At 40.6% G+C, this 18,066-nt stretch overlaps 1 protein-coding gene across 6 annotated transcripts in view; it reads left to right on the forward strand.

Moving 5' to 3' along the window:
* The window catches only part of tcf12 (transcription factor 12), a 182,944-nt gene that overhangs the window by 111,059 nt on the left and 53,819 nt on the right, over positions 1–18,066 (forward strand). The window contains exon 1 of one of the 6 annotated variants that reach the window (XM_061881896.1): positions 12,963–13,180. The exons of 4 other annotated variants lie outside the window; for them this stretch is intronic. In XM_061881896.1, the coding sequence (XP_061737880.1) occupies positions 13,112–13,180 (69 nt within the window). In that variant the 5' untranslated portion in view covers positions 12,963–13,111. Of the gene's footprint in view, positions 1–12,962; positions 13,181–18,066 lie in introns of those variants that run through there. One more of the 6 variants, XM_061881901.1, reaches the window with a different exon arrangement.

Consider the following 18,066-nt stretch of genomic DNA (forward strand, 5'->3'; position numbering starts at 1 on the left):
GGCGAGCACAGAGTCTGACCACAGTCACGAAGATACAGCGAGTTGTACAAATCATCAAAGCCTGACCAATAAAGCAAGATCATACGATGGCTGATGTTCAATTGTGATAGGATAGGATAGACTTTTATTTATCTCACAGTATGGAAATTACATTGCTGCAGTGCAGTATTTTACCAACAGCAACATAAATACAGCGTAATGAAAAACTAAAAAAATTGTAATAAATACTACATATTGCTCACTAATATGTATAGATAGAAGATAAAATACAACAAAAAAACACTAACATCAGTATTGCACACCGCGAAAAAAAAAAACATCACAGTAATCACACAAGTGTTTTGTAAAGTCTAATGGCTGTGGGTAGAAAAGACCTGCGATAGTTCTCCGTCTTGCACTGTGGATGTAACAGTCTAATGCTGAAGGAGCCACTCAGGGCTTCCACAGTGCTGTGCATGGGGTGAGACAGATTGGACATTATGGATGTCAACTTGGTCAATGCTGTCTATTGGGCAGCCTAGGACGGAGTCAGCTCTCCTAATCAGTTTATTAATACTGTTCCTGTCTTTGACCATGCTGATGTCGCGCAGAGTTTGCTGGTCACTGCTTCCATGCCAAGGTGAAGCTGATATCACAGATCATCCTTTGAAAACAATCTACCAGGGGTCGCTTCACCTACCCCGAAGTAATCGGAGGGGACACAGGGATCCCTGTTTCAGAGCTCGGCTCTGCCATGGGTGACCCCGACTGCTGGTGGAGGGTTGTGCAAGGTCTCTCGCCTACGGCCACAAGTTTACGATGATGATGATTGACCATGCTTTCCCCACCCCAGAAAAAGACGGCATAGAACACTTCAGAAGCGACCACAGTGTCTTAAATGTGCGCAGCAGTGACACGAACACCCCGAGGGACCTCCGTCTCCTCAAGAGGTGTAGGCGACTTTGACCCTTCTTAAACATTGCAATTAAATTGTGATACTAGTCCAGTTTATTGTTGAGGTGAAAACCCAGGTATTTAAATGAGTTCAATATTTCTGTATCTGAGCCCTGGATGTTAACCGGTGTGGGTGTTGGACCTGACTGCCGGAAATCAATCACAAGCTCTTTTGTTTTACTGGTGTTCAAGTGCAGGTGATTATGTGCACACCAGTCAACAAAGCCTGAGATGATTTCTAGGTATTCCTGCTCGCTCCCCTCGGACACACATTCCACCAATGTGGAGTCGTCTGAAAACTTCTGCAGGTGACATGGTTGGAGCCTACAGTCTGATATATAGAGCGCGAACAGGTATGGTGCTAAAAGGGGCCCTATCATACAAATCCCACTGTTGTTACCTATTGGCTCCTGCTGTTGTGTATTTGGGACTTGTATAAGTCCCGAAAATTAAAAATTTAAGTGTGGCGGCATTGCTGAGATATTTATTCAACAATCTTGCCTTCCTGCACATTCCATACGGTCCGTTTGGAATGTGCACAATTGGTGATTATCCATATAATGTATAAATTTACACAAACTGCCTTGCGCGCGTTTGCCATTTTTACTTTACGTGACAAGCATCTGTAGTTTAGACAACAAAACGGTCAATATAGAAAGAATATGCTTTGTAATTGGTCTTAATTACCCAACACAGGACACTAAAGATGCACGGATAGGCAATTATATCATCCACAACCGCATCACTAAAGTCGTCATCCACCAGCCATCCACCCGAACCAACATTTTATCAAAACCGCAACCGCCCGCCATCCGCCCGTTGTTATAAATCAAGGGTCGGCAACCTTTACCACTCATAGAGCTATTTTGACCCGTAAAGAAGACAATGGGAGCCGCAATCATTCTCGCAAATATTTGCTGGTGCTTATCCAGATAACAAGAATAAGGGCGGGCTATGAAGGCATTGCCTTTGTCGCCTTCTACAACATGTACAAATTGCTTGTCAGTCCAACATCATGTTGTATGCAGCTTCCGCAGATACAAGTACAAGATTGAAAGGCATACTGGGTGAAACAGAGAACACTGATGGTTGTTATATAAACAACTTTAACACTCTTACTAATATGCGCCACACTGTGAAGCCACACCAAACAAGAATGACAAACACATTTCGGGAGAACATCCTCACAGTAACACAACAAACGCAACACAACAAATACCCAGAATCCTTTGCATCCATGACGCATCCAAACTATATTATACACCCCCGCGCCCCCAACCCCGCCCACCTTACCGACGCACGGTGGAAGAGGGGTAAGTGCGTCTGCCTCACAATACGAAAGTACTTGGTTCGATCCTGCACTCGGGATCTTTCTGTGTGGAGTTTGCATTTTCTCCCCATGACTGTGTGGGTTCCCTCCGGGTACTCTGGCTTCCTCCCACCTCCAAAGACATGCACCTGGGGATAGGTTGATTGGCAAAACTAAATGGTCCCTAGTTTGTGAACGTGAGTGTGAATGTTGTCTTTCTATCAGTGTTGGCCCTCTGATGAGGTGGCGACTTGTCCAGGGTGTACGCCGCCTTCCGCCCGATTGTAGCTGAGATAGGCTCCAGACGCCCAGGTTTTCCCTTGTCGTGATGGCGTTAAAGACAATGATTGTAGTTTTGATATGTGTTTCTCTCTCAAGGCCTCAGGGCCAATGATTAAAACTTGAGTCTTGTCCTGGTTATGCTGTAAAAAGTTATCTGCCATGCATGACCTAATATCTGAACTGCAATTAAAAAGTATCAATTGGTCTTGTGTCATCAAGAGGCATGGAAATATACAACTGTGTGAAATCAGCATGACTGTGGAAACTATTTCCATGTCTCCTGATGACACTGCCAAGTGGAATCATGTAAATATTAAAAAGAAAAGGACCTAAAATTGATCCTTGAGGCACGCCACATGTGATGGGTCTTTGAGGAGCATGTATCCATACTTAACAAAGGTTTTCTGTCTGAGAGATGAGAAGTGAACCATTTGTGAACAATAGCAAACAGGCCCACCTCGGGAAGTCCTGTGGGGAGTGCTCAGAGAGTATGGGGTAACGGACTGTCTGATTGTGGCAGTCCGTTTCCTGTATGATCACTGACAGAGTTTGGTCCACATAGCCAACAGTAAGTCGAACCCATTTCCAGTGAGGGTTGGACTCCGCCAATGTTGCCCTTTGTCACCGATTCTGTTCATAACTTTTACGGACAGAATTTCTAGGCGCAGTCAGGGCATTGAGGGTATCTGGTTTGGTGGCTGAAGGATTAAGTCTCTGCTTTTTGCAGATGATATGGTCCTTTTGGCTTCATCAGGAAAGGATCTTCAGCTCTTACTGGATTGATTCGCAGAGTCCATGGTTCTCGCCCGGAAAAGACTGGAGTGCAATCTCCGGGTTGGGGAGGAGACCCTGCCCCATGTGGAGCAATTCAAGTACCTCGGAGTCTTGTTCACAAGTGACGAAAGAGTGGATCGTGAGATCGACAGGTGGATTGGTGTGGTGTCTTCAATAATGCGGACGCTCTATTGATCCGTTGTGGTGAAGAAGGAGCTGAGCCGGAAGGCAAAGCTCTTAATTTATCGGTCGATCTACGTTCCCATCCTCACCTGCGGTCATGAGCTGTGGGTCATGACCGAAAGGACAAGATCACGGGTACAAGCGGCCAAAATTAGTTTCCTCCGCCGTGTGCCGGGGCTCTCCCTTAGAGATAGGGTGAGAAGCTCTGCCATCCGGGGGGAGCTCAAAGAAAAGCTGCTGCTCCTCCACACTGAGAGGAGCTAAATGAGGTGGTTCAGGCATCTGGTCAGCATGCCACCCAAACGCCTCCCGAGGGAGGTGTTTAGGGTGCGTCCAACCGGTAGGAGGCCACGGGGAAGATCCAGGACACGATGGGAAGACTATGTCTCCCGGCTGACCTGGAAACGCCTCAGGATCCCCCGGCAGTTATAGGAAGTGACTGGGGAGAGGGAAGTCTGGGCTTCTCTGCTTAGGCTGCTGCCACTGTGACCCGACCTCGGATAAGCGGAAGAAGATGGATGGATCTGATTGTGTTTATTTTTTCTCTGAAGTGGTCTGAAACCTGTTCACAAAGGGAGTCTGTAGGTGTGCGAGGTATATTTTTAAAATCAGGGTTAAACAAATGATACATTTTTGCAATAAGGACTCTGGGGTTATTCTTATTGTTTGAAATTACTCAAGAGAAAAAATTGTTTCTTGCGTTCTTAACCACCATGTAGTATATTTTTTGCTGTTCACATAATATTCGATGGTTAATCATTAGTTGATACTTCTTTCATTTCCTCTCTGCTATCCTGCAATTCATTTTTAGTTTTTTTGATATCCTCATTATTTCTCCATAAAGGTATTGATTTTAAAATGTAGTTTCTTGATTTTAGAGGAGCACCAGAGTCAAGGCTGGATTTGAGGTTTCGATTAAAATTGCCAACAATAAAATTATGGGGTGCTGTTAAAACCATTGGAGGACAGTTATTAAATACTGTAATAACATTTGCAGCCACTTCAGAAGTTAGATAGCGCTTCATCACAGTTCACACTGATGTCTCCCGCTGGATTAACGCTGTCATATTAAAAAACACATAGTAGTGGTCAAGTCGACAACAGAGGACAAATTGGTGGACAGACCATAAGTAATGACCAAATCCAGAGTATGTCCTTATGTTAACATAATCATAAAACAAGTGCCAAAGTTTTCCTCAATTGTCCACTTGGCTTAGACCCAAAAGCTGTCAGGGTCCACTGGGACTTTTCTTTAATAAACCAAGTCATCCCTCACCGCCTGTCTTTTCTTGGGACCCATTGTTGCTGAGACCTTGCTGATGCAGCTATAACTGAATAACAAATTGGGATAATTTTTTATTCGTATTAAACTAATCCTTGTAGAACTACTCCCACTCTGTTTAACATTTGAACCCTTTGTTCTTATTTTGCCCTCCTCTGCTTTTTGTAGATTTTTCGTACTTCCTGTGGTATCTCACCACATTACATGGGATTAATAGTAGTTGGAGAGTCAAACACAGGCTAATTGGTTTTCGGACCAAGTACACGTTTGGTGTTTTCATAACAGTACTTGACATATTTTAATGAGTCCAGAAATACCATATTTTCCATATTATAAAGCGCACCGGTATAAACACCGCACCCACTAAATTTTAGAAAACATTTTTTTCCATATATTAACAGCACCGACTATAAGCCGCAAATATATCATGTATTTTGTTAAATGAGTTACAGATTTTGTAAATATTAAATATTTTGGAAATGTTTATTTGCATACCTTGTTTCCAAATGGGGGCAGCACAGTGTAACAGGGGTTGGTGCGTCACCCTCACAATACGAAAGTCCTGAGTAGTCCAGGGTTCAATCCGGGGCTCGGGATCTTTCTGTGTGGAGTTTGCATGTTCTCCCCGTGACTGCGTGAGTTCCCTCCGCGTACTTTAGCTTCCTCTCACTTCCAAAGACATGCACCTGGGGATAAGTTGATTGGCAACACTAAATTGGCCCTAGTGTGTGAATGTGACTGTGAATGTTGTCCGTCTATCTGTGTTGGCCCTGCGATGAGGTGGCAACTTGTCCAGGGTGTGCCCCGCCTTCCGCCCGATTGTAGCTGAGATAGGCACCAGCGCTCCCCCGTGACCCCAAAGGGAATAAGCGGTAGTAAATGGATGGATGGGTTTCCAAATGGAGTCTGTAGCATGGCAGTAAAATGGCTGATCAAACAAAACAGATGTCATCGTCATGGACCCACTAGCTGCAGTCGCTAGCTCTCCAATCAGCTAAACTAATTCAATAACTCCACGGTTACATTTTGGTGAATTTACTGAGGTATTTGTGAAACTGAAACACAAATGCCATTGTACGTTAATAATACTAACACAGACACTCGTCAACTTGTTAGCATATTAGCTAATGCTAACAACGCTTGCTTCATTACATTACTATAGGACATACAAATATGCATGAAAACACTCCTACAAACATCACACATGACACGGTTTAGTAAGTTAGAATTGTTTTAGTTATATTGTAAAACTTGCAAACATTGCTTGGAAGGTTGAATGAAGAATCTACATGAGTAGCAACGCTATGGACGATTGGAAGACCGGATGACACTTGTACTTCCGGCTCAAAGCTTTAAACAGCAGGAACCACTGTAGGCATTCACCCAAAAGCACCTGCACTGAACAAACTCATCCAAAAGATGGCGCCATAGCACAAACAACAACAGATCCTTTCAGCATCTCTGCATGTGTTTAATGAAAACTATTTGCATTATGGCCGTCAGTGAAGAAAAATCCATAAATTTGCCGCACCGTTTCATAAACCCCAGAGTTTAAAGCGTAAAAAAAGTAGTAGTATATAGTTTGGAATTACAGTAGTATCCTCAATTTTGGACTAATATGACATTTTTTGTCAAAGGGTTAAAAGTTAATGACTGTTATTTACCAACTTCACTGGGTAGCACAACTACAGTGGGGGTCTCCAACCTTTTTTTTATACCAAATGCTACTTTTCCAAAATGAAACTGGCCGAGAGCAACTCATTTTTTTAACATTTATTTTCACAGCGTGTTTCAGCCCTAAACAAACTGGACAAATTGTTTTATCAAAACATTAACACAATGTTGATATCCACAACACTCAATATGCAGTAAAAACGCACTAAAAAACATTCTTAGACTGTACAGTCCATCCGCATCTTGAACATTAACAAGATGTCTTTATGTTACTCAATCTATAGGATTTATTTTGTTTGTAAGAGATGGTCCAACCAGCACGTGTTGCAATTTGTAAATAAAGTTATCGTTACATGTTTGTCAGCGTATAGTTATTTATTTTAGTACAAAACCCAAAACTAGTGAAGGTGGCACATTGTGTAAATTGTAAATAAAAACAGAATACAATAATTTGCAAATCCTTTTCAACATACAGTGTATATTCATTTAAATACACTGCAAAAACAAGATATTTAATATTAGAGCTGGCACAAGTGGCGAAAAAGATTGAGAAAGTTTAGTTAGTAAAGGTAAACAGGCTAATTGGGAACAGGTGGGTGCCATGATTGGTAATAAAGCAGCTTCCATGAAATGCTCAGTCATTCACAAACAAGGATGGGGCGAGGGTCACCACTTTGTGAACAAATGCGGGAGCAAATGTTGAACAGTTTAAGAACAACGTTTTTCAACGAGCTATTGCAAGGAATTTAAGAATTTCACCATTTATTGTCCTTAATATCATCAACATTTTCAGAGAATCTGGAGAAATCACTGCACGTAAGCGGTAAGGCCGGAAACCAATATTGAATGCCCATGACCTTCATTCCTCATTACTGCATCAAAAACCGACATCAGTGTGTAAAGGATATCACCACATGGGCTCAGGAACACTTCAGAAAACCACTGTCAGTAACTACAGTTGGTCGCTACATCTGTAAGTGCAAGTTAAAACTCTACTATGCAAAGTGAAAGTCATTTATCAACAGCACCCAAAAACACTTCGCTGGGCCCGGAGCTCATCTAAGATGGACTGATGCAAAGTGGAAAAGTGTTCTGTGGTCTGACGAGTCCACATTTCAAATTTTTTTGGAAACTGTGGACGTCGTTGTTCTCCGGACCATAGAGTAAAATAACCATCCGGACTGTTCTAGGAGCAAAGTTCAAAAGCCAACATCTGTGATGGTATGGGGGTGCATTAGTGCACAAGGCATGGATGGGTAACTTACGCATCTAATAAGGCACCATTAATTCCGAAAGGTACATACAGGTTTTGGAGAAACATATGTTGCCATCCAAGGAACGTCTTTTTCATGGACGCCCCTGCTTATTTCAGCAAGTTAATGCCAAGCCACATTCTGCATGTGTAGTAAAAGAGTGCGGGTACTAGACTGGCCTGCCTGTAGTCCAGACCTGTCTCCCATTGAAAATGTGTGGCACATTATGAAGCGTAAAATACCACAACGGAGACCATGGACTTAAGCTGTAAATCAAGCAAGAATGGGAAAGAATTCCACCTGAAAAGCTTAAAAAATTGGTCTCCTCAGTTCCCAAACGTTTACTGAGTTTTGTTAAAAGGAAAGGCCATGTAACACAGTGGTAAAAATGCCCCTGTGCCAACTTTTTGCAATGTGTGGCTGCCATTAAATTATAAGTTGTCACACCTATGGATCATGTTTTGTTGTGTCATGTTATGTTTTGATTTTGGACATTCAGTCACGTTTTGCACTTGCTGGTTTTGTTTGTTTCCATGCCAACGCATTAGTTCCCACCTTGTCACGCCCCTGCCCTCAGTCCCGCACCTGTTCCTGATTATCACAGCCAGTATTTAAGTAATTTTGTTTCTGTTCATCAGTCTGGGAACTTCGCTTTCATTGCCTTTCATACTTCATGCCATACTTTTCGATTTATCTACGCCAAGTAAGTTTTTGTTTGTATTTATGCCTTTGATAGTATCTTTTGTTTCTATATAGACAGTATTGCCATTGTGCTGTTTTTGTTCTAAGTTTTAGTATAGATTATTATCCGCCATCGAGCGCGCTTTTTGTTTTGCCTTTTTTATTGTATTTTGAGTATAAATAAAAAAACATGTACCTGAATTCACGCCTGGCTCGTCCTGTAATCCCTCTGCGTCGAAGGAGCACACACAATCCATGTCCAGGTCTGACATAAGTTAATGATTTTTTGCACAAAAGCATTAAGTTTCTCAGTTCAAACATTAAATATCTTGTATTTGCAGTCTATTCAATTGAATATGAGTTGAAAAGAATTTGCAAATCATTGTATTTTGTTTTTATTTACAATTTACACGATGTGCCAACTTCCCTGGTTTTGGGTTTTACACGTAGAGTACATGTGTTAACTTACTATTTACATGGTTGTGTTTAATGTTATTGCATTGTTCGTAAGGTAGATGTCCCTTTAAAATGAGTTATACCAGGGTTTAACTGTGGAACCGATTGAGTTTGTAAGTTGAGGTACTGCTCTAATTGTAAGTCTACTTGCAAACGTGATAAGTTAGAGGACCCCTGAGGTTCATTCAGATGGAATGCATCCATACGATGTCAAATTGAATACATATAGGATTTTTATTTGTCATAGTTTCATAGTTTCCGCATATTAATGGTTTTTTTATTGTTGAATTATTTATTTTTATCCATTGACGCTTTTAAATGCTTTAAGCACTGCTAGGTTACCTTTACATATTTGTAACGGATTAGGTCCAGTCAATAACTTTACATTTTATAGTGCTGAACAGTAAATTACATGACTATATCCATTATGACGTAAGGACGCTGTATTACATTGCATTTCTTACTAAAAAAATGATCTATATTGAAATATTCAAGTTGTCCTCGAGGCTTCAAAATGCAGTCAGACAGGAAACCTGGCAGACGCAACACAATCACAAGAGGAATTCTAAGAGTCCTGACCGGGAATCTGCAACTTAATAATGTGCAAGTGAGCAACTGTTTTTGACTTCCATCCATCCATTTTCTACCGCTTGTCCCTTTTGGGGTTGCGGGGGGTCGCTGGAACCTATCTCAGCTGCATTCGGGCGGTTGGCAGGGTACACCCTGGACAAGTCGCCTCCTCATCACAGGGTCATGTTTTTGACCTAAAGAATGTAAAAATACTTTACTTGTGCCTTTTTAAACACCATGTTCTCATTACAACACTCTTCCACCACGGTCCAGAAAAATGCGCAACGCTGCATACTTTTCCACGCCTAGTTTGTTAATAGAGTTACAAGAAAGTTATTTTCACTGTTGAAACCTTTGAATACCACAATATAACAAGCTGTTTCAGTATGTGTTTTAAAAAGTAATAAAAAGTAGTACATTAAGTTGCAAAAATGACAGCCATTAAAATATATCAAAAAGTGTTTTCTATTTTTGTTTAAAAAAAAAAAAGTCAGTTTATTTAAAAATCTCATTCAGGATTTATTGCAAACTTCTTTGTTACGTGTTGCTGGCATGAAATTCTAAACTTATTGATTATTTGCAAAAAAATAAATGTTTATCAATTTGAACATCAAATATGTTGTCTTCGTAGCATATTCAACTGAATATGGGTTGACAATAAATTTGCAGATCATTGTAATACGTTTATATTTACATCAAACACAATTTCCCAACTCATATGGAAACGGGGTTTGTATTTTAAAGCTGCGTAATTGTCCTTCATTTGATTTTTCATAATTTTTTATGAGTCCCTTCTTGTGCAGTATTTGATTGGTATTTTTGTAATTACCCTCACCTAAACCTTGATAACAATCTTTGTGATTAACACATGGTTTCATATTATTTGAAAAGGTTTATTCTGTTAAACTGTAAGTAGGTTAAATATCATATTTGAATATGATTAATGTAAAGCGTTAGATTAATAATTAAGTGCTAATATTTGTTTAAATAATGAATAGATTGAGCCCCAAGGTCAAAAATGTTAAGAACTGTTAATGTAGACCACAAGGAAGAGTTTTAAATGTAGGAAAAAAATCACTGTATGACCCCATTAAACGTCATAACATTCCATCTATCCATCCATCCATTTTCTACCGCTTATTCCCTTTGGGGTCGCGGGGGGGCGCTGGTGCCTATCTCAGCTACAATCGGGCGGAAGGTGTCGTACACCCTGGACAAGTAGCCACCTCATCGCAGGGCCAACGTCATAACACTGAACAGTAAATTATCGGAGTATGGCCATTACAATGTATAGTAAATGTAGTACATTGCATAGTTGTTTAAAAAAACAAAAATTTAGACTTATTTACTATTTCTTACTAAGAAAGAAATCATGTCTGTGTAAATATTGAAGTTATCAGTGAGGATGACTGTCCTCCAGTCTTCAAAAATGCAGCTGACAGGAAATCTGGCAGACACAACAAAATCACAAGAGGAATTCTGTGAGTCTTGACCGGGAAACTGCGTCTGCAACTTAATGGTGTCCAAGTAAGCAACTGTTTGTGATTTTAAAGAATAATAGAAGTTAGTCAGTAAAGATACACCCTCTCACAACCAAGGCCAAAGCACAGTGCTGTGTATAGTATCACTTTTCCACTGTGAGCGTGTTATTACAGTGACAAGTTCTTTTAACAGTTGAATTTACACAACTGTTGGATACCACAATATACCATGCTGTATAACACGTTTTTACAAAATTGCACAGATTACAGCCCAAAAAGTTATTGAGAGGTATTATCAGTTTGCCATCTGTTTCCCTAAAAAATTATAAAAAGTTTGCTCATTCGCAAAGCTCATACAGGATTTGGCGCAGTAACTTTGTGGTATTCCGTGGTTTTATTTTTTGCTTGTTTGACCATGAGTATGTGGTTTCGATGTATTAATAATATAATCTATAATTATAAAAGGTAAGGCATCCAGCTTGAGTTTTAGAAAATAACTACTGTACTTTATTGTTGCTATGATTGCTTTAGCTTTTTGAGGATTTTTGTTGGGAACTTGAGGGAGGGGGTTAGTATCCCCAAGTGCGCCCCCAAACCCCCGTGTGAGCCCTCCCTAATTAGAACCAGAGCTTCTTACAGGAAACAATCTTCCTGTCTGGTGACATCATTGCTAAATCCATGCCTGAGATGGAGATGACCTCAGCCTGTGGATTTGCTCATTGTTTTTGCAACAGCTAAACAAATTCCAAGAAAAGCACAGCGCAATGACTGGTGTGCCTTTAGAGCAGGTGATGAAGCATTCATCTCCTTCAGGGATTTGGACAGTTGTCACAATGTCACGGCTGTTACCTTTCTGCCATGACTCACAGAGGTGTCGTAAAACTTTTCTCTTACATTGAGAGGCATGCCTGGTTTCTCAGCCGGCGTAGCAGTGCTGTGAGTCAGTGAGCACGCACTCCTCAAATGAATGCCCGGTTTTTTTGGCCTTTTATGTTGCCTTCCCTCACTTGACAGAGGGGTCTGGACTTGTTTTTAGCCCCCCTTCAAACACTTCTATCACAGCCATTTTCCTTAAAGCATCAACTTGAATCAGAACCAGATATAAAGCGGTCACAGAATGTCGAGCCTTTGTTTTGGAAGAGTTTGAAAGAAGTCAGCAGAAGGAAGGGTAGGCGGATAAACAATAATAGTACCAAAGGCAAAACATAATAAAGGCCGAGTTTTCTGGAGACGTGGAGGCTTAATCTTTCTAAAACAATAGTGTCGAAAATGAGTTTGCAGGCCTGTGTTTAGTCCAGGAAGCTTAGTGGTCGTCATGAAAGACTCCAGCATGCTGGGCTTTCAATGGAATATTGTATCAATCCTCTCCTTTCTTCTGCTCTCCTTTGCCCTCCCCGTCATCCTCTTTCCACAGGATGAAGGTGGATAAATTGGAAGCGGTGTGGCTTTGCAGTGACAGTACACCGTAATAAAATGGCTGTTGATGTTTTGCTTTCCTGCTCTGGTGCTCCCCCCTGCCTTAGGCCCGCGGGGGGGTGGGGGGGGGGGGTTCGGGAAATGGAATCATTATTTTCCTGTTGCAACGTCACTAGGCCAGCCTCTTTGCAGCTGTTGCATGCTTCACAGTGTTTACACACACTTCTCCAGTGAATCTCTGGTTCGGCCAACACTCCCATATTTTACATCCTTCGTGATTGTCTTCCTTCCGTGTTCACACTCTTGTCTGGGATGCCAAATGAGTGGGTCCTTGGGAACTCTTTGGATTCAAATGTGTGAAAAGAATTTGGCTCACTTTTCCAGCCAAGAATTTAAGCATTTTAGTTCCAGTTTGTTAAGGGTTCCACGGCAAAAAGTTGTTTTTAATTTTTTATGCTCGGAATTAAATATTTTTTTCTCTCTCTCCATAAATAGGCTTACACATTTTGTTTTCTGTCCCACCCACATCCCTTTATCTTTTTTATACCCACCTCGTTGTTGCTTCCCTTCCCCCTCATCCCTTTCCTCTTCGCCTTAGCACTCAGCAGCTTAAGAGGGGCGTACCAAACCAGCCACTCCCTCCTGACAGCCTCCCCTTCCCTCCATGCTGAGTGGTACCGTCCTGCTTTGCATAAGTTTCCTCTGAGTGGAGGCCAGCACTGAGAGAGTTATTAGTCCCTTTTGAATGGTTTGGATGTATGTCCAGTGAGAAATTGCATACTCTTCTAATATACCTTCATCCGGTTATTTGTTCACAATGTATTGCGCCTATCCTGTCCCTGGAATGGGCAGTAATTCTTTAATGTACTACTACAACGGGAAATCGGTGAGTTGTCTTTTTTGGCAGTATGTTGAGAGTGATGGTGAAAAAAGTGTCTTTCTCCAATGGAGTCAAACAGTCTCTGTTTTGTGTGTGTTTGTGCCGTTTTCTGTTCAATAGGAAAACATGAATCTTGTGTGTGTGTGTGTGTGTGTGTGTGTGTGTGTGTGTGCGCATGACTCCTTGTGGAAAGATGGAAATTTCTAATTCAGCTCTGACTGGAAATGAATAATGCTTTTAAAGTGGTGGAAATAAAAAACATTCCTGCTATGATAATAGATTGTATTCTATGCAGGTCCTAAGCTGATTCAAGGCTATATGAGTAAAAAACAAAGTTGCACTATGGTCAAAACTTTTTTCCCCCTCACAGAATGAAACACTGTGGTTATTTTGGATGAATGCATTTTATGGGCTGGTTGTTGGACCTCAGAGACGGAGTTGAAATAATAACAAGCGGGAGTCTGGGAATGATTAGGGGAAAGAGTCTGCCTGTTGAGGTTAGACTTTCCTGTTTGCAGATTGAGCTCCAAGCACCAGTGTTTGCTGTTATTCCATCTGTTTGTAATCACATAGGCATTCTTGACACCACAGAGAGCTTAATGAGATTTATTATTCTATTTAGTGACTTATTTGATATTTGTTTGTGTTAAAAAAGTGTGAGAGAGCGTTTTCGTAAATGCGTGCGGGCTTGGTTTTGCATGTCTGATTTAGTTACTTTTTTTTAGGAATGTTTAAGTTGTTTGTTTTTCTGTTGTAGAGTATTCCAAGATAATCTTGTGTAAGCACATAACTCAAGAACCTGAATAAGATGTCAATGTGCCCTGGGGTAATCCTGCCATTATTATCCTGTCATAAGCATATCAGACCTGCAGATTTCACCGGTCATTGGTTGCATTATTTGTATGTGTGTGTGTGTGTTGCACTTTTTTGATGTTTCTGCATTTAATGTCATCTTAATTTTAATGACCCTACGACAGAATTTCCTGTGTCCCCAACACACGCACATGACTTTGATCTCGTTTTATATTAACTATTAACAGGCTTGTGTTACAGTCAGTGAGGGAGAAGAAATTGATAGCATGTGGACAAAAAAAAGGTTTTGATCAAAAGCGCTTGTTAAATAACTTTTCCTCTTCCCCTCTTGATTCCTTTGAACGGAAATAAAAAATGTGGTGCTCATTCTGTGAATCAAACTTCATTCAAAATGAATTTGTTGTTAAGCAGAGTTGCGTAGCATGCTTGCCATCTGGAGCACCAAGCAAATTCACAGTGGGCCATTGACTTAAGAACCGATGGCACTGACCCAATACAGATGAAGAAGCTCACCGATATTTTTTTCCTTGCCTATTTGTGGCAAGTAAAAGATTAGAACGAATTGTGGCTCCTGTACTAATCATTCAATTGTATGTGTTATTTCTTCCATTTTAAAAGGGTACATATGTCAACAAATTTAAAGGAGGAGACTTGTTTCCTGCATAAAGGAAAGTTGTTGTTTTGTAGTCTCTTTCGAAAGGTTAAGCAACCCCCTGGTGTTGCACATGTAGTTAAACATGCTACATATTTAATGTGTACACCATGCATGAGAGGCTTGGTTGGGTGCTACAGATGGGCATGATAATTGGTTGGTTGATAGAATTGAACATTGATAGATGGATTATTGAATCGTCACATACTACTAATGGATACAACCAACAGAGGCGCTTTTGAGTGTTTACTAGTTTAGGGTCTGAAGAAGAAGAACATGACATCAGCTCTCTGTCAATCAGGGACATTTCGTCAAATGACAATCACTAAGGTTTACCGTATGATATTAGTTTATCGAAACATCTATCCATTTTCTACCACTCGCCCCTCTCTGAGTTGCGCCTATCCCAGCTGCACTTGGGCGGAAGGCGGAGTACACCCTGGACAAGTCGCCAGCTAATCGCAAGGCCAACACAGATAGACAGACAACATTTACACACACATTCAAACTCTAGGGCCAATTTAGTGTTGCCAATCAACCTATCCCCAGGTGCATGTCTTTGGAAGTGGGAGGAAGCCGGAGTACCTGAAGAGAACCCACGCAGAACCGGGGAGAACATGACTGAAGCCAAAGATTTACGTTTGCTGCGTTCTATTTCACTGATCTGACCTCGCTATACTTACTGTGTCAGCTCCAATAAAAGTATTGTAGATAAATAAACATGCACCCATTCATTCAAATGTATGCTTAAATTTGGGCTGATTGATGACACGTTTGAATTACAGTAGTACCTCATCTTGAATGCTTAATTGCTTGGATTCACATGATGTCACGTCCGGCTTACGTCTGGCTAATTGGTAGTGTTGGCTGTTGGAGCTGTTCAATTCCCAAAATGGATGAACGACCCTCGAAATACTCAAAAAGGGCAGAAGAACGCAAATTTTTACAAAACGACGGAAGAGAAAATTAGTATGCACTCCAGACGAAGGGAGCCCAGTCTAAAAAGCATGAGTTAACAGTGATCACTAAAAGTTTGTTTGAATAACTTTTAACATTTAGTGTTTCCCATTTAGGTGTTATCTTGACATTATTTGTATTTTCTAAATGCCTTTTTGCTAAGAGTGTTTCAGAAAGCACCAACATGGCGAGTCTAAATATGACTAAGGAAATGTGAGAAAAACTTAAAGAGTTAAACTTTTACCAAAGGCAGCAATCATAAATGAAGCTTTCAGCACATAAACAATGTTGACCTTTCTAGTTATATTTTGATAAAGATGGGAAAACACTCGTACTCGTAAACGGCGCATGCAACAAACATTGCAATAGACGTGAAGTTAAATTATGAAATGCAATCTTATTCGAGCAAAAAGATGCGTGATTTATCCAAGAGCGTGTTGATACCAATTTCCTTGACCCAGCCACACACATAGAAGTTGTAGACCTAAATGCTTTTCCAAGTCAGAATGGCGTCTGGAGCACAATAGTTTGTTATGTCTGGGAACGCGACCGACATACAATCCTTGATATCACTCGACAGTTTCTTTTTTTTGATAAAGTATAGGGATATATTCCATTGCATAGTTAAATGTTTTTTCTCGTATCTGCTTTTTGCAGAAACATTTTGGCCCCTTGTGTACTCAGATAGTTTGCGCGCTGCTTGCTGCATAACAGCCATCAATGCTTCGTTGCCCTCTCTTCGGAGGAGAAGTCACGTCATGGAACACAAGCAATAGGTTCTGTGATGAATCTCTTAACTCAAAACACATCTGAAATCAATTTAGTTGGTGCTGACCTCGGTGGAACTGTGGTTAGTTCACGTGCCTCACAATAAGAAGATTCTGAGTTCGATTCCCAGGTTTTTGGTCTCTCTGTGTGGAGTTTGCATGTCCTCCCTCTGACTGCATGGGTTTCCTCTTGGCACGCAGGCTTCTGCCACCTCCAAAAACATGCACCTGTGGATTGATTGATTGATTTAAACTTTTATTAGTAGATTGCACAGTACAATGCATATTCCGTACAATTGACCGCCAAATGGTAACACCTGAATAATTTTTTCAAATTGTTTAAGTCGGGGTCCACGTAAATCAGTTCATGGTAATAGGATAGGTTGATTGGCAACACTAAATTGATCCTAATGTGTGAATGTGAGTGTGGCCCTATCTGTGTTGGCCCTGTGATGAGGTGTTGACTTGTCCAGGGTGTACGCCGCCTTCCAACTCAGATAGGCCCTAGCCCCCCCCCGCAACCCCGAAAGAGACGAGCGTTAGAAAATTGATGGATGAATGGATAGATGGTGCTTACTCGGGGTGTGGGAAAAAATCGTTATGAATACGAATCGCGATTCTCACGTTGTGCGATTCAGAATCGATTCTCATTTTTTTTTAAATCAATTTTTTTTTCAAATGATTTTTATTATTATTATTTTTTTTTTAATATTTATCCAACAAACCAATACACAGCAATACCATAACAATGCAATACAATTCCAAAACCAAACCTGACCCAGCAACACTCAGAACTGCAATAAACTGTCATGACTTGGCTTGGACATGGATGGTGTGTGCTCCTTCGATGCAGCGGGATTACAGGACGAGCCAGGCGTGAATTCAGGTACATAGTTTTAATTATTATTACTCAAAATACAAAAAAAGGCAACCAAGGACGTGCTCTGTGGCGGGTAAAAATCTATACTATACATAAAACAAAAACAGCACAATGGCAAGACTATAAGCAACTAAAACAAAACACTTACTGTGACAACAAAAACAGGAGGCAAGAATAGCAAGGTGCGTGGCAGGTGATCGTGGGCATGGAGAATGAGCAGCAAGGTCGTAGATAACAATGAAAGTTGGAACGGCATGGGTATTGAAAGTTACTGTTCCCAGACTGATGGACAGAAAGAAATTGACTTAAATAGTGGCTGTGAATAATTAGAAACAGGTGCGGGACTGAGGGCATGGGCGTGACTAAGAGGGCAAGGTGAAAAGCAATGAGTTGTCATGGTAACAAAAACTAACCAGGAAGTGAAAAAACAGAACAAGAGTCCAGAACACAAAACAAAACATGATCAAACATGAAAACAGATTTACAAACGTGACATAAACAGAGCAATTGAGGAGACACAAACACGACAAAGAACAAACTAAAAGTAGTGAAACAAAAAGGAATATTATAAACAACATTATCAATATTAGTTATAATTTCAGCATAGCAGTGATTAAAAATTCCCCATTGACATTATCATTAGACATTTATAAAAAAACAAAAAAAAACAATAGTGTCACAGTGGCTTACACTTGCATCGCATCTCATAAGCTTGACAACAAACTGTGTCCAATGTTTTCACAAAGATAAAATAAGTAATATATTTGGTTCATTTAATAGTTAAAACACATTTACATTATTGCAATCAGTTGATAAAACATTG

The sequence above is a fragment of the Nerophis ophidion genome, linkage group LG02 (assembly GCF_033978795.1).
Source record: "Nerophis ophidion isolate RoL-2023_Sa linkage group LG02, RoL_Noph_v1.0, whole genome shotgun sequence".
Taxonomy (NCBI): Eukaryota; Metazoa; Chordata; class Actinopteri; order Syngnathiformes; family Syngnathidae; genus Nerophis; species Nerophis ophidion.